Genomic DNA, 16,060 nt, shown 5'->3' with positions numbered 1-16,060 from the left:
GGAGTAGTATGTCTGGCCACTATTGCGTGTTCCCTCTCCTTGTTTGCTGTGGTAAGTGGCAATTGGCTTGTTAAGTAGGAATGGTTATTACTTTCCTTTATTAATTATCAAATATATATATATGTATATATATATATATATATATATATATATATATATATATATATATATATATATATATATATATATATATATATATATATATATATATATATATATATATATATATATATATATATATATATATATATATATATATACGAGTATATATATATATATAGGAGGAGGCAGTAGACACCTGCCGAAACGATAATTACTCCCAGTGAGGTGTGCAGCACTGCTCAGGGGGTGCTGTGAACTTATCATTAAACCCAGCTGTGACCTCACTGAAAGTTTCCCTTTGTGTCTCACAACACAAGGGGGCAGTCACAGCCTGCCCTCTAAAGACAACTCTCTTCCTCCACACAAAACTACAAGCACCTAATAACACACACACCCTTCACTCAAAAATTTTAAAAATCATCATGGTGACTCCTACACCAGCCTCGGAGTCCCCATCTGGGGAGGGGACCATAAATGTCCCCAGGTCGGACTGCCTTTCTGTCGACGACCCTAAGTGTCTTGACACCCCCCTTAACTTTTTCTTCAGTAACTTCATGCAACATTCGCAGTCTAAGATCTAATTTTCAATCTGTAGAACACCACCTCTCCTCTTCTAAACTCATCTTCTTTTCCTCACTGAAACTCAGGTGTCTGAGGCAACTGACTGTAGCCCCTTTTCTGTTCCCTCCTACTTTCTCTATCCTCATTTTCGATCCAAAGCTGGATGCTTGCGTTTATGTGCGCAATGACTGAACCTGCTCTCGTGCCCACGCTCTTAAATCTTTTGAGTTTTCCACCATCTGGCTACGACTACAGAGTCACTCTCATACTAAATTTATCTGTGCTGTATACCTCTCCCCTAACTCCTCTGACTATAAGAAATTCTTTGACTATTTAACTTCCAAAATGGAGCACATTCTGACCCTCTTCCCTTTTGCAGAGATCTCCATTCTTGGAGACTTCAATGTTCACCACCAGCTTTGGCTTTCCTCTCCCTTCACTGACCATCCTGGTGAACTATATATATATATATATATATTATATATATAATATATATATATATATATATATATATATATATATATATATATATATATATATATATATATATATATATATATATATATATATATATATATATATATACTTTTATTTTTGTTGTAGATACATGCACTCAAGACACACACACACACACACCTATAATAACGCTGTATGCACACCCACACCCACGCATACGTCTGCTACCACGCACTCGCATACAAAATCTCGGCACTTCTCATACTATATCGTACTTCTCAAACTTCTCTGTTTCCGTGTTATGCTTCTTGTCTAGTCTTAGTTTTATAGGGAATTAATTCCTAGATATTTCATATTAAGAATTTCGGCATATTTCCTATTCCCAACATTCTTCTATTATTTTTGTCTTCAGTTGTCTAGGGAATCAATTATCAAACACATTACTAAGAATCTCAGGACATAAGTTTCATGTCTAGCAACTAATGGTCTGTTTTCTTTACAGGTGTGAAGTGTGCAGTTTCCACTTCACCATCCCCTGAACAGCCCACAAGAATCTCTACCAACACCTACTATTGCACTCACTACTGGTGGTATCTGGTTATTAAACAGTGCTGCCATATCAGGCCTGACATTGTTCATTGCAATCAGGGAGTCAAGTTTCATCAGGAAGAGAGGCCGAATGTCGCAATTTTCAAGCCTGACAAGTGTAAGAAGTATCATCAGGAAATAGAAAATAGCCTAGTACAAGAGTTTTCATTGCAATGAAGGAAGTCAAGAGTGGAAGAGTGAATAATTTCTAATATAATTTCTGTGTGTGTGTGTGTGTGTGTGTGTGTGTGTGTGTGTGTGTGTGTGTGTGCTGATGCGGCTGAGAAGGTTGCCTTATGATAATTATTGACAAATGGAGGTAATGGATGTGCATGTCATTAATACTTTTTTATGTGTGTGTGTATGTGTGTGTGTTATGTATACACACAAAAACACACACACACACACACACACACACACACACACACACACACGCACAAAGAGAAGTAATAGACACGCATCCTTTACCTTCATTCATCAATAATTGCCATAAGACGACCTTCCCAGCTGCATCACTACACACACACACACACACACACACACACTTACACATCATGTAGTGTAGTTGTTAGCACGCTCGGCTCACAACCAACAAGGCCCGGGTTCGAATGGCGGGCACAGTGAGGCAGATGGACAAGCCTCTTAATGTGTAGCCCTAGTTCACCTAGCTGCAACGAGGTACAGGAGGTAACCCGAGGTGATGTGACTTCGCTGCCCCGGTGTGTGGTGTGTCATTGGCCTCAGTCCTACCCAAAGATCAGTCACCATGAGCTCTGAGCTCTTACACACACACACACACACACACACACACACACACACACACAGAGAGAGAGAGAGAGAGAAAGAGAGAGAGAGCAAAATGACAATGAATGAAACAGGGAGGAGGGGGAACTGTGTGTGAATGAAACACAAACCAAAATACCTGAGTATGGAGATGGCTGGACTACCTCCTTTGGCCACCCCTGTTATATCTTAATTTCCCACTGTCTTTCCTGTGTGCTGGTTAAGCTACTCACTGCTGAAGTCCCTGGAAACTAGGTAGAATAATTTAGAATGACATGGTTAAGTTAATGCTGATAAAATCTCATTTGTAATATTCAGGAAGATTGAATTATTCTTCCTCTGTTGAAGCAAATGATATAACATTGACTAGAAGCTTTCACAATATTTATAAGCTTTCTTGTATCAGAGATCTTTTGAAAATCCAACCATTAATTTGTAAATACTTGTATAGTGTAGCTGGCATGAGGGTTGCAGTCTTCATTATTTACTAGTGGACAAGCAACAAGTGATGGTGTGGCTCTGAGCCACTGTAGTAGGGATGTTATGGTTTAAGTGTAGGAAGTTGCAAATGCTCACCTAACAATTGCACCTTAGTAGAAAAACACAAACAGGAAGTTTATGCAAGTTTTTATCCTTATATAAAATGTTGTATTGCATCAAACCTCCATACATTACTGTCTCTATCCAGTATGAGACCGGTGTTCAGGAAGCACAAGCATGTGCTGAATAACAAGAAGCCGGCATTGGTGAAGGTGACAACATTTCATCTATTTATACATACTTTTTATTATTAAAGCTTATCTTATAATTATTTCTGAAGAGATTGACTAATTTTTGTAGTATTTATGACTTAGAACTATGATAAAGCTATGAATTGATATAATTCCTGATTTGTTTTATCTTTTCATTATCCTTCCTTTGTTAATTGAGCATTTTATATTACTTAGCTTAAAAATGCAAGAACGGTTCAGAAGTATCCAACCTTGGGCTAAGGGCCAAAATTATGGTATCATTCAAATGTCCTTCAAAGAAAGCCCTCTGTAATCCAACACACTTAGCCCATTAATCCTTCCATTTCTCATCAATTTGTTCAACATACATATTTTTCCCTTATAGGGTTGAACAATTTTCATGGGTTCAGAGCAAAAGGCTTCCTCATTCCTCCCCAAGGTATTCTCGGATGGTAAGCAGGTTTGACTCTGGAGCAAACCTGACCAAGGGCTACTGCCCAAGGCTACAGAGGTTCCTCTCCCTGAGGCTGAATGCACCATGTGAGATGGTTCTGTTATGTGGATGAATGTCATGGTGGATAGCAGTGCCACCACATTCCTACAATCATCCATCACTCCACTGCTCAAACGCTTCTGCAACCAATGATAGGTATGCTGCCACATTCTGCATGGTCTCCTTGGCTCTCAGATAAGGATACTGTCAACAGGTTTGGGATTGCCAAAAAATCATAAGGAGCTATGTCTGAAAAGTTCAGAGAGAGAGAGAGAGAGAGAGAGAAAGAATGAGCAAGAGAAAGAGTAGGATGAAGCAAAGGAAGAGTCAAGAGGGAGGAAGAGAGAGTAGGACAAGAAAAAACAGAACAAATAAATCCCCTACACGTCTTGTCTCCATTCACACAAGCCATGAAAAGCTTGTCCATCCCTGAGTGCTCAGAAGCAGTGTTCCACTGATGATGTGGAAACTTGAGACACCCAATCATTTAATGGGCTTTAGTAGGTTTTGTCACCAGTCTTCTGTGTGTCACTGACTACATTTTGAAATTTTTATCTGTTCTATTTAATTTTGTGTGTATGTACACAATGTTTATGGTCAATAAACTATTTATAAAACTATTTATCTGTGTGAGTAAGATAAAAGCAGTTATTATTATTATTATTATTATTATTATTATTATTATTATTATTATTATTATTATTATTATTATTATTATTATTACACATTTTCCTCCTTGTATTTAAATATTATTATTATTATTATTATTATTATTATTATTATCATGAATTGTTCTTGTTTATAAATAAAATACTGTAACTGATTATTATTTTTTTTATCATTCATTTAGACTCTCTCTCTCTCTCTCTCTCTCTCTCTCTCTCTCTCTCTCTCTCTCTCTCTCTCTCTCTCTCTCTCTCTCTCTCTCGAATAAAATGACTGGTGAGGAACTCTAATAATTAAAGTGCTAAAAAATCCATTAAACTACGAGAAATAAGACAAATAATTAATGACACACCTAATAACACAAACAAGGAGTAATAAACAAAACTTAAGCCAGAAAACACGAAAAGATAAAACTATCATATAAAGAAATACGAAGTTAAAAAAAAAATCATGAATATCAAATAAATAACTCACATATAATCAATAAACACGTAAGGAACAGTAAATAAACAATTAAGCCGTTCATTGCAAGGGCCACAGTCAGAAAGTGAAAAAAAAAAAAAAATGCTTAGTTAAATACCGAGGCTAAATAAAACAAGGAATTAGACAAATGACAAATAATTAATAAACACATAAGGAATAATGAATAAACAAAAATTAAGCCAGGAAGACTATTATAATTATTGCAAGGAGACGATATGTATGTATGTATGTATTGTATGTAATTCGAGGTTAAAATGGCTCAAATCTGACCCAACAGCAGGCCATAAGTGAAGGTGTTCCTCAAGGCAGGGAAGGGGGGGGGGGGGAGCAATGAATAGGGGAGGGGCTATAAACTATTGGGGGGATATTAATTAATGACGCATCCAGTTTAGCGTGTGTGTATATTTCGCGTTGTGATAATTTAAAGGTTTTCTCGCGTTTTTATCTTTATTTATTTATTTATTTATTTATTTTATTTATTTATTTTATTTTTTGGCAGGTGTTATATTTGTTGAGTGTTTTAAGTAACTGTGGCTCATTGCATCAAAACTCCATTCATTACCTTCGTGGGAAGGTTCAATTTGGCAAGGTTTTTTTTTCGCATTTTGGGTTTTGTAGTAAATTATGCATTTTCTCATATTTTTCTTTGCTGGTATTGTCCCTTCCACGCCATATATGACTGGAAAGTTGGGGGCGCCTTCCCCCCCCACCCTCCACTGCTACGTTTTTTTTTCTTAATCAGTCAGTCAACCAATCAATCAATCCCTTCATGAATCATACCCATTTCCAGGTGTCACCCCCACCCATAGATCTCTCATTCTGTCATGTATGAACAAGTGCTAAGGGCAAGCTGAACAAGTACAAAGGGCAAGCCAGCTGTCTCTTTTAATATTCTTGCCTGAAATAACATTACAAATGAGGGTCTATTAATCATCCATTAAATAATCCATTTTTATTGCTTTCTCATTCTTCTTCCTCTGTGTATTGTTAAATTGGATGGTTATATCATTGTCCCTTCCTGTGTTTTAGTGTGCCATTACCTGTCCTCTCTTCCAGCTGATATTTAGTTTGTACTAAAATAGACTGGCATAACTTTACAATTTATACACAAATAACAACATAAACCAATAATGCATTGATATTATGCATGATAGGAGTGGACATTTCCACTCTACATCATTAATGAATGCATGATGAGACGCACACTATTACAAAGCTAATGAGTTCAATACAAACACTCAATAACAATTTCAATAACTTTATTAAAAATAGCAATCTTTATAAATCATGAAACCAGAAAACAGCCCCAGGTTCTTAAAGTTATAGCCCCAGGTTCTTAAAGAACCTGGGGCTATAACATCAAATGCACAATAATGCAAACACTTTTTACACACACACTCTTTAATGATATTTCCTAATATACAGTATAATTCCAAACAGAGAGAGAGAGAGAGGGAGAGAGAGAGAGAGAGAGAGAGAGAGAGAGAGAGAGAGAGAGAGAGAGAGAGAGAGAGAGAGAGAGAGAGAGAGAGAGAGAGAGAGAGAGAGAGAGAGAGAGAGGGAGAGAGAGAGAGAGAGAGAGAGAGAGAGAGAGAGAGAGAGAGAGAGAGAGAGAGAGAGAGAGAGAGAGAGAGAGAGAGAGAGAGAGAGAGAGAGAGAGAGAGAGAGAGAGAGAGAGAGAGAGAGAGAGAGAGAGAGAGAGAGAGAGAGAGAGAGAGAGAGAGAGAGAGAGAGAGAGACTGATGAACTACCTGGGGTCATAAATGCAAAGTAGAGGTATCAGTCAGGCAAAGCATAGTGCTTGCCTGTCTCATATGGCTTCATATCATTCCAGATATCCAGTTGCTAAAGATAGCAACTGGACTCTTAAGGACGCTGCTTATCTTCTCGAGCTGCTCAAGGTCATGATCTGCTTCCTTTTCCTGCACCAGCTTTGATATCAAATCCTGCAGGAAACAACTGTGTTAATTCACATTTTGAATAAATCTAATAGATGAAATTTCACTTACAACACCTTATGTGTCTCTGGTGACTCATGGAGGACAGATACATCACCTGAGACTAAATGGTCAGTGAAGAAGTTGACCCTTGATCCTGGCTAATCACATTAAGTACATTAAACACTCGTGTTAACTAATAAATGAAAGGTAGATTTCTCTGGAAGGTTACATTACACTACTTCCCTGGCATTTGAAAACATTTTGCTCTACATGAACTCATATGGAAGCTTTGCTGCAACATTAAATCTCAGCTAGATGCCAGATGGTGTAGCCTCCATCACAGAGCAAGGTAATGATATGAAGGCTTAGTACTTTGGTCAACACCTGAATAAGAACCGTTTGAGATGCAGCAGAGATCACTAACCTGCCAGCAATTGAATAAGAAGTGTGTGAGATGCAGCAGAAATCACTAATCTGCCATGACATGAATAAGAAGTGTGTGAGATGCAAAAGAGAGCACTAACCTGCAGAGTGGTTTTGCTTCATTTCCTCTCATTCATGATGGAGGCTGGCAAGGTCTAACTCGCGTTCTTGAGCTTGCTGCTTCATCACTCCTCGCTGCAACTGGTAGATGGTGATGTAGTCACCTGAAGAAGGATAAAATTCTTCATTAAAAGACCAAGGAAATGGCATACAGTAAACAGTAAACACTTCCTCCACTTCACTTTTACAGATGATTCAAATGAGCAAAAAAACATGCACTCACCGATGGACTCTGTCTCCTCATGCACTACAGCATGCTCAAGCTGCTACTTCCTGTCACTCAGCTCAGCCACCTCCTTCATGCTGCAAGTTAACCTGCTCTCCAGGAACCTGTGAGCCTCCTGCAGTTGTTGCAGCTTCTGTTAAAGCTCAGTTCCTCCCAATCCTGTTGTTTCTCCTGATAAAACAATAAGTTTGTTTCTCTCAACTTTTCTTAATACAGCCTCAATAAACAAATCCAATAACAATGCTTTTATTTTGTTATTAATTCAAAAAATTGAGCAACAGTGAGGAAAAATTATTTGCTTTATTATTAGAGAATATAAACTTTCTTACCTTTTGGTTCAGTTATGACATCTTCAGACAACTTTTCATGAGCAAGAGATTCTCCCAGCAGTTTGTTATACTTATCCCTCTCACAGTCTAGCTGAACCTGAAGGACTGCTGCACTCACTCTCCAACCTGCTAACCTCAGATGTCAGTGTAGCCACTTGACCCAGCAATTTCCCCTTGGTATCTGTACCTGGAGGTGAAAAATTGATGCAACAGAGGGCCAGCCAAGAATGACCAATGGAAGTAATTAGACGTAATGTAAGAAGTGGGTATAAGACTAAGGGAAATAGAAGGGCAATGGAGAGAGGGTTAGATGCACCAGAAATGTCTGTGGAGCCAGGAAAAATTTAAACTTGTAACAGAGATAACTAAGAGCAACTGTGAATGAATAAATGTGATGTGGCCTCCACCCATGACTGGGAAAATGCAAAAGCAGCACCTCAGACACCAGGACCATGATGACTGGCAGCTCCCAAAATTAGCTGCTGGCTTTTGTACTCCTAGTCACCACAGGAGGCTCATCCACAGCTAATCCTATCAGCTGATCATCTTGGGTGAAGTAATTGTTTTATCAGTCTGGCTGTTGAGTCCTGATGCAGAGATGTGTGTGTGTGTGTGTGTGTGTGTGTGTGTGTGTGTGTGTGTGTGTGTGTGTGTGTGTGTGTGTGTGTGTGGTGTGTGTGTGTGTGTGTGTGTGTGTGTGTGTGTGTGTGTGTGTGTGTGTGTGTGTGTGTGTGTGTGTGTGTGTGTGTGTGTGTGCACTTTGGAAATCCTCCCTCCAAGGAGAATGTCAGTTTGATATACAAATATATATTCATGTGGATGGTAGCTCACATTTAGCTTCTGAGTTCTCACATGAAGACGTGCCATCCTTGTCTTTTTCCTCTGAGGGAGTGACTTTATACTCTGTGATAAGTGCATGCAGCTCACTATTCTGTCTTGTGATGTTTTTTATTTCTATCTGTGAAAGACACAAGAAGGCAGTAAGTTAACTTGTTTAACATGCCACATCATTTTATATATATTATGCCAAGTTTAAACAGGAAAGCCTCACCAGAAGCATCAACTAAAGACCAAAGTGATTAACAAATCTTTCACTTTACCACCCTTAATGACAAAAGCTGCTGATGTAGCATCCCATCCATATCCTGCATTTTTACACCTTCATGATTCCAACACTGCATCATTTGTTCATGTCTTAAAGACACGGTCATGACAGAGTAGTCCTCACACTCCTGTCAGTGCTCTTCTGCATACACTTGAGCCTTGCACACTCCAAGCATTCCTTCCACTCATCCTTCCACATCTAAAGCACCATAGTACTCTCCACCCATTTTTAAGGAAACTGTCTCCATGCATAAACAAACACACAACCTCACGTACTCCATGTATTGTTTTCAGTAATGATTAATCTTACAAAGTAAACCAAACTAATATACAAAGACACTTGTGGTACCTTTGAAAGTTTGAGCTTATCTTCTAGTTGTTTAATCAGCTCTGTCAACGTGATATTTTCTTGAGCAAGGTGGTCGTGGCTCAGGCCATTCTCTTCAAAGTGGCTGTGGTTGTGGACCGTCACCAGCTGACCACTAAGGGACTCTGTCTTCTCCCACAACACAGTGATCTCGCGCTCTTTCTGCAACGCCTTTTGCCTGGTGAACAGCGTGGCAAGTGCACATACATTAGAACAGTATGTGACCAATGACGTCTCCATTCTACATTGCCATGACAAGAATACAGGGCTTTACTGAACATAAACCAAGGACGCCTCCATTCTACATTGCCATGACAAGAATACGGGGCTTTACTGAACATAAACCAAGGACGCCTCCATTCTACATTGCCTTCCTTCTTATCTTTCTCCTTTCCTTCTCCATCTTCCTCCTCCTCCTCCTCCTCCTCCTCCTCTCCTTCCTCTTTCTTTCCACCTTCCTCCTCCTCTTGTGACTCTTCACTCTCTTCCTCCTCGTCCTCCTCCTCCCCTGTGCTTCCCTCCTCTGAAAGAAAAGACTTGTTTAAAAAGCAAGCAAATATAGTAGTAATAGTAAAAAAAAAAGTCAAGTAAATGAAAGTTTATACACATATGAAATTAGTGAAAATTTGACACCAAACATTCTCTATCTGTAACATTACATCAGAATGACGAGAACACAAGATATGAAAAGTGAAAGGGAATGATGTATATAACAAAGAAAAACACTGTATAATGACATATGACAGGAAAATAATCTTGTATACTTGAGTCCCTTAAATACTTGCTTCCTTGTATATTAACTCCCAAAATGCTCATTCCTTGTACTCTCATTTTCAAAACACCTCTTCCTTATATATTGTCACTCAAACACTCCTTTCTTGTACACTTATTCCCAAATCATTCCTGTCTTCCTGTATTCTCATTCTCCAAACACTCCTGCCTCTGCACACCCAGTTCCTCAAAACATTTCTTCATTGTTTACTCATTCCCCAAACACACCAACTTTCTTGTATACTTAGCTCTCAAAAGATGCATTTTTAAACATCCATAACTCCTTTTATTTTCATTCCCCAAACACTCCTGGCTGTGCACACTCCAGCACGTTAACACCACACACACATTCACACTCTTAATATCATCTGTCAGCCCCTAGTGGAAAGGGACAATCTTGTGGCCCACCATACTACACCTCAGGAGGTCAGACACAGCATTCAGTTAACAAAAAATCACATTAACACCCACTCCCCACAGAACATAGTAACACAAAATCAGATTAACACTCACCCCAACGTCACATTCACAAGACAAGTTCTCATCCCACAGCCGTAAACTGTTTGCGGCCACCTACGAGGACCTTGCCAAGAAGATGCTTGCCTACACAACCCCAACGGACACAGCTCTGTACCGGCGCATCCCGGCTAACACGACAGGCCTCGCCAGCATCCTCTTCTTCATCGAGCGACTCCAGAGGTGCTACATACCCACGGGGGAGAAGCCTGTTAGCATGGGAGTTGCTGCTGGCTGGTACATGTTGTCAGCTCTCCTACAACAAGGTGAGGACCTGTTGAGGTGTAAGACTGGTCAGTTCAAGTGTTGGAGCATTTAGTGTTTGGTAAGATGGCTGGTACATGTTGCCAGCCCTCCTACAGCAGGGTGAGGACCTGTTGGGGTATGAGACTAAGTTGAATGCAAGGGTAGTGGTGTTTAATGTTTGATAAGATGGGAATACAGAAAGACAGTTATTAAAGGATAGATTTAAAACTGGGAAACTTTACATGATACCTGGTGTATTTTCATAATTGAGCTGATATTAACTTGAATTAGTTCTGGCATGAGCAATATAAGCAAATGGTGTTAATATGACTGATATGGATATCAAGTAATGTATTTAATTTTATCAGTAGTTCTCTTCATATGATGATATCAACAGTTTTCTTAGTAAGATATGAGATATAAATCTTTTAGAAATGATGAGAAAAACTCTTAAATTGCATTTTCATCTCTGAAACATTTTAAAATGGTCTTTTCTACATTTTTAAATTTAAAAAGATGTGTTACTTTCAAAGATTTTAAATTGCCTTTGCATCATCCTCCATGTCTTAAAATTGCCTTTTCATGGCATCTTTCCCTCCTCCTCTTCCTCCTGCAGGCTCCAACACCTACCCAATCAGCACTGCAGCACGGGTAATCTACTGGGTTGGCTACAGTGTGTCCCTCATTGTGTACACATCATACTCTGCCACACTGGTCTCACATCTTGCTGTGGAGCAGCCTGCACCTCTGCCATTCAGCAACCTGCGGGACCTGTCTAGGCAGTCAGGCTGGGATGCTGGATGCAACAACAATGACCTCTTCCAAGTGACAGCCTCGGTGGGTCCTTGGCTTCTTGCTGTGTGAACTGATATACCATCCAGTGGTTGAGAGTTGAGGAGAGAGAGAGAGAGAGAGAGAGAGAGAGAGAGAGAGAGAGAGAGAGAGAGAGAGAGAGAGAGAGAGAGAGAGAGAGAGAGAGAGAGAGAGAGAGAGAGAGAGAGAGAGAGAGAGAGAGAGAGAGAGAGAGAGAGAGGAGAGAGAGAGAGAGAACAGAGAGAGAGAGAGAGAGAGAGAGAGAGAGAGAGAGAGAGAGAGGAGAGAGAGAGAGAGAGAGAGAGAGAGAGAGAGAGAGAATTTTGTTCAGTGCCAGATTTAGGAGTCCACAAAAAGACCAGCTGCCCAGGAGCCTCCACAATCTGGGGTCTCCACAATCTGAGGAGTCTCCCACATAAATATTCTGTAAGTGAAAGAAACTTAAATTAATCAAACACTAGTTTTCTATGAACTAAATATTTTTTTTATTACTATCAAAATAACCACTTGTTTCATTTACACTAAATAAATATGTTCCTTTCACTATAATATATTATATGTATTAAAAACTGCATGGAATACAGATACAAAAATATTAATATAAATATTTCAGGTAGATGGCCTCCACACTCAGGCTGCTCACAGGCCTCCACAGACACAAATCCAGCCCTTGATTTGTAAATTAATTATCTTATTTAATTATTTATTTTTTCCTTTGTAAGAGGAGCACTGCCTTAGGGAGGGAGAGAGAGAAAGAGAATAATAAAAAAAAAAAAAAAAAAAAAAAAAAAAACAGATGCCATTTCTTTAAGAAATGGCATCTGTAATAATAATCTGTTATATGCCATAATAAATTATGGCATATAACATAAAATGTTATATGCCATTTGATAACAGTTTTCTATAGATCTAAGTGTAACTCAGTAAGTTTGTAACACACAATCTCCCTCTCTTAAATCCAAATTGCTTTATTATCACTGGGAGAGGCTGGGATGGACTGGGAGAGGCTGAGGAATGCACTGAGAGAGGCTGGGACGGACTGGGAGAGGCTGGGATGGACTGGGAGAGGCTGGAATGCACTGAGAGAGGCTGGGATGGACTGGGAGAAGCTAGGATGCACTGGGAGAGGCTGGGATGGACTGGGAGAGGCTGGAATGCACTGAGAGAGGCTGGGATGGACTGGGAGAGGCTGAAATGCACTGGGAGAGGCTGGGATGGACTGGGAGAGGCTGGGATGGACTGGGAGAGTCTAGGATGCACTGGGAGAGGCTGGGATGGACTGGGAGAGGCTGGGATGGACTGGGAGAGGCTGGAATGCACTGAGAGAGGCTGGGGATGGACTGGGAGAGGCTGGGATGGACTGGGAGAGGCTGGAATGCACTGAGAGAGGCTGGGATGGACTGGGAGAGGCTAGGATGCACTGGGAGAGGCTGGGATGAAAAGGCTGGGGCTGGGGCTGAGGCTGGGGGAAGGAAGGTCAAGAATGTTGGGTGTATCTCCAAGACAGTCAGGAATACGAGTAGGGTGTTGCACCAATTGCTCTAGGTCATGGAGGATAGCAAAGTTGTAGGCTAGTTCACCAGGATGGTCAGTGAAGGGAGAGGAAAGCCAAAGCTGGTGGTGAACATTGAAGTCTCCAAGAATGGAGATCTCTGCAAAAGGGAAGAGGGTCAGAATGTGCTCCACTTTGGAAGTTAAGTAGTTAAAGAATTTCTTATAATCAGAGGAGTTAGGTGAGAGGTATACAGCACAGATAAATTTAGTATGAGAGTGACTCTGTAGTCGTAGCCAGATGGTGGAAAACTCAGAAGAATCAAGAGCGGTGGGCACGAGAGCAGGTTAAATCATTGCGCACATAAACGCAGCATCCAGCTTTGAACTGAAAATGAGGATAGAGAAAGTAAGAGGGAACAGAAAAGGAGCTACTGTCAGTTGCCTCAGACACCTGAGTTTCAGTGAGGAAAAGAAGATGAGGTTTAGAAGAGGAGAGGTGGTGTTCTACAGATTGAAAATTAGATCTTTGACTGCGAATGTTGCAGAAGTTAATGAAGAAAAAGTTGAGGGGGGTGTCAAGACACTTAGGGGTCTTTGACAGAAAGGCAGTCTGACCTGGGGACATTTATGGTCCCCTCCCCCAGATGGGGACTACGAGGCAGGGTGTAGGAGTCGCCACGATGATTTTAAAATTTTTGAGTGAAGGGGTGTGTGTGTTATTAGGTGCTTGTAGTTTTGTGTGGAGGAAGAGAGTTGTCTTTAGAGGGCAGGCTATGACTCGCCCCTTGTGTAGTGAGACACAAAGGGAAACGTTCAGCGAGGTCACAGCTGGGTTTAATGATAAGTTCACAGCACCCCCTGAACAGTGCTTTAGACCTCACTGGTAGTAATTATCATTTAGGCAGATGTCTCTACTGCCTCCTCATATATATATATATATATATATATATATATATATATATATATATATATATATATATATATATATATATATATATATATATATATATATATATACCCAGCCAACATTGGATAATGGGAGGCATGTGGGTGTTTTGTGGGCTACTTTATGGGTCCCATGTGGGCTACCCACATTACTGTAAAACACAGGTTGTTCTTGGAGATTTAAACTTTTTGCATTTATAAATATTCATTCACATGACAGTAAAGATTCATTTTACTAACATGCCAGTTTCTCTTAAACCAAGCAATTTACGTGTAATCTTATCTTACAAATGGCTTGAGGCATTCTCTAACCCTCTTGGAAAGTTGACAGATATAAGTAATACTGCTAATTTTCATTGAAATATTAAAAGAAAATTAAATAAATAAATAAATAAATAAAATAAATAAATAAATAATTAAATAAAAATCTTTTGGTTCAGTGATGTTCCTCATTTTTTGTCCAAGGTTCTAACCATACCTAAACTAACTTAACAACACCAAAACTAACCTAACCATACCTGCTGTAACCTAACCATACCTAAACTAACTTGACACACACCAAAACTAACCTAACCATACCTGCTGTAATCTAACCATACCTAAACTAACTTAACCACATCCAAACCTAACTACACCCAAACTAACCTAACTGTACTTGCTGTAACCTAACCATACCCAAAACTAACCTAACTACACCCAACCATATCAAACCTAACCTAACCATACCTAAACTCAAGGCAAGGTATGGCGTGTCTAGCCAGTGGTAGCCATAATTATTTCCTATTTTCATCAATAAGAAAAGGCATTGAAATTCAATTTAAAAAAAACCTTTCAATTATTGTTAAAGGTTTGTAGAAAAGAATATGGTAATTGTCTAGAGTCCTTACCGGGCCTTATTACTGGTCTATTCACTTCAATTCTTTTACACATACCTTCACATGCACCTAAAACATCATTTTAAAGTGGGGGACAAATGCCCCCTTCCCTCTAGTCGGTTAGGTTAGGTTAGGTTAGGTTAGGTTAGGTTAGGGTAATTGTCTAGAGTCCTTACCGGGCCTTATTACTGGTCTATTCACTTCAATTCTTTTACACATACCTTCACATGCACCTAAAACCTAACCTAACCTAACCTAACCTAACCTAACCTAACCTAACTTAACCTAACCTAACCTAACCTAACCTAACCGACTAGAGGGAAGGGGGCATTTGTCCCCCACTTTAAAATGATGTTTTAGGTGCATGTGAAGGTATGTGTAAAAGAATTGAAGTGAATAGACCAGTAATAAGGCCCGGTAAGGACTCTAGACAATTACCAAGAATATATCAAGAGCTAGTGTTATTTCATAAGATAGGTAATGAAATACTGGCACATTAATAAAAGTGATATCAAGCCTCAATATACTGACATACGGTAATAACAGTGTAGTACCATCACAATCACCAGCACCACCACCTTACCATTTATATCACTAGACAACCACCTCTACACCGTACGTAATGTACTTTCCACATATAATGCATACCTTTGGGCAAATTGGTGTCAGCGGAGCATTGAATGAATGCCTCTTGGCACTTGCTGGGAGACTGGATGCCTTGGTAATCTGCAGGGATCACCACTTTTTAACACAGGCTAACTTCTTACTTTACACGTTATGGAAGGCATCAAGTATGGCTTCAAGCATTTTAAAGTATTCACAACATTGTCGAGTGCAATTTAAGATACCTTACTTCTGAACTGGTGTGAACCGCCAACGTACTGTTTACAGCACCCGCTGGGTTAAAACGTATGTTCACTTTTTAAATCTCTGAATTAAAGTATATTGCATTTTCAAGTTCAAAAATTAAAAACATATTATTGCATAAAAATAATGCACTTTTCTTTCTCTTTCCACAAGTTACCTCC

At 39.6% G+C, this 16,060-nt stretch overlaps 1 protein-coding gene and 1 long non-coding RNA gene across 8 annotated transcripts in view; one reads left to right on the top strand and one right to left on the bottom strand.

The window, feature by feature from the left end:
* The window catches only part of LOC135113528 (uncharacterized), a 7,052-nt gene extending 2,515 nt beyond the window's left edge, over nucleotides 1-4,537 (top strand). The window contains exon 3 of the long non-coding RNA XR_010274867.1: nucleotides 1,622-4,537. This is a non-coding gene — a long non-coding RNA (uncharacterized LOC135113528). The remainder of the gene's footprint in view (nucleotides 1-1,621) is intronic.
* A 1,645-nt stretch (nucleotides 4,538-6,182) lies between these two features.
* Nucleotides 6,183-15,946, bottom strand: LOC135113524 (uncharacterized). Of its 7 annotated transcripts, XM_064028771.1 has the most exons (10): nucleotides 15,886-15,946; nucleotides 15,681-15,758; nucleotides 11,536-11,770; nucleotides 10,657-10,933; nucleotides 9,355-9,895; nucleotides 8,733-8,859; nucleotides 7,902-8,088; nucleotides 7,570-7,743; nucleotides 7,328-7,450; nucleotides 6,183-6,809 (listed from the first exon to the last, which is right to left on the bottom strand). In XM_064028771.1, exons 5-7 carry the CDS (start codon nucleotides 9,610-9,612, stop codon nucleotides 7,982-7,984), a joined length of 492 nt encoding a protein of 163 aa, XP_063884841.1. In that variant the 5' UTR covers nucleotides 9,613-9,895; nucleotides 10,657-10,933; nucleotides 11,536-11,770; nucleotides 15,681-15,758; nucleotides 15,886-15,946; the 3' UTR covers nucleotides 6,183-6,809; nucleotides 7,328-7,450; nucleotides 7,570-7,743; nucleotides 7,902-7,981. The 7 variants fall into 7 exon arrangements, 6 of the variants coding, with proteins under 6 accessions (XP_063884841.1, XP_063884844.1, XP_063884839.1 ...); XM_064028774.1 differs by having other exon boundaries at nucleotides 10,657-10,845; nucleotides 15,681-15,939; XM_064028769.1 differs by having other exon boundaries at nucleotides 15,681-15,937.
* Nucleotides 15,947-16,060: the final 114 nt, after the last annotated feature.

Source organism: Scylla paramamosain, chromosome 26, assembly GCF_035594125.1.
Source record: "Scylla paramamosain isolate STU-SP2022 chromosome 26, ASM3559412v1, whole genome shotgun sequence".
NCBI lineage: Eukaryota > Metazoa > Arthropoda > Malacostraca > Decapoda > Portunidae > Scylla > Scylla paramamosain.
The sequence above is the reverse complement of the archived record's forward strand: the minus strand, read 5'-3'. Positions and strand labels throughout refer to the sequence as shown.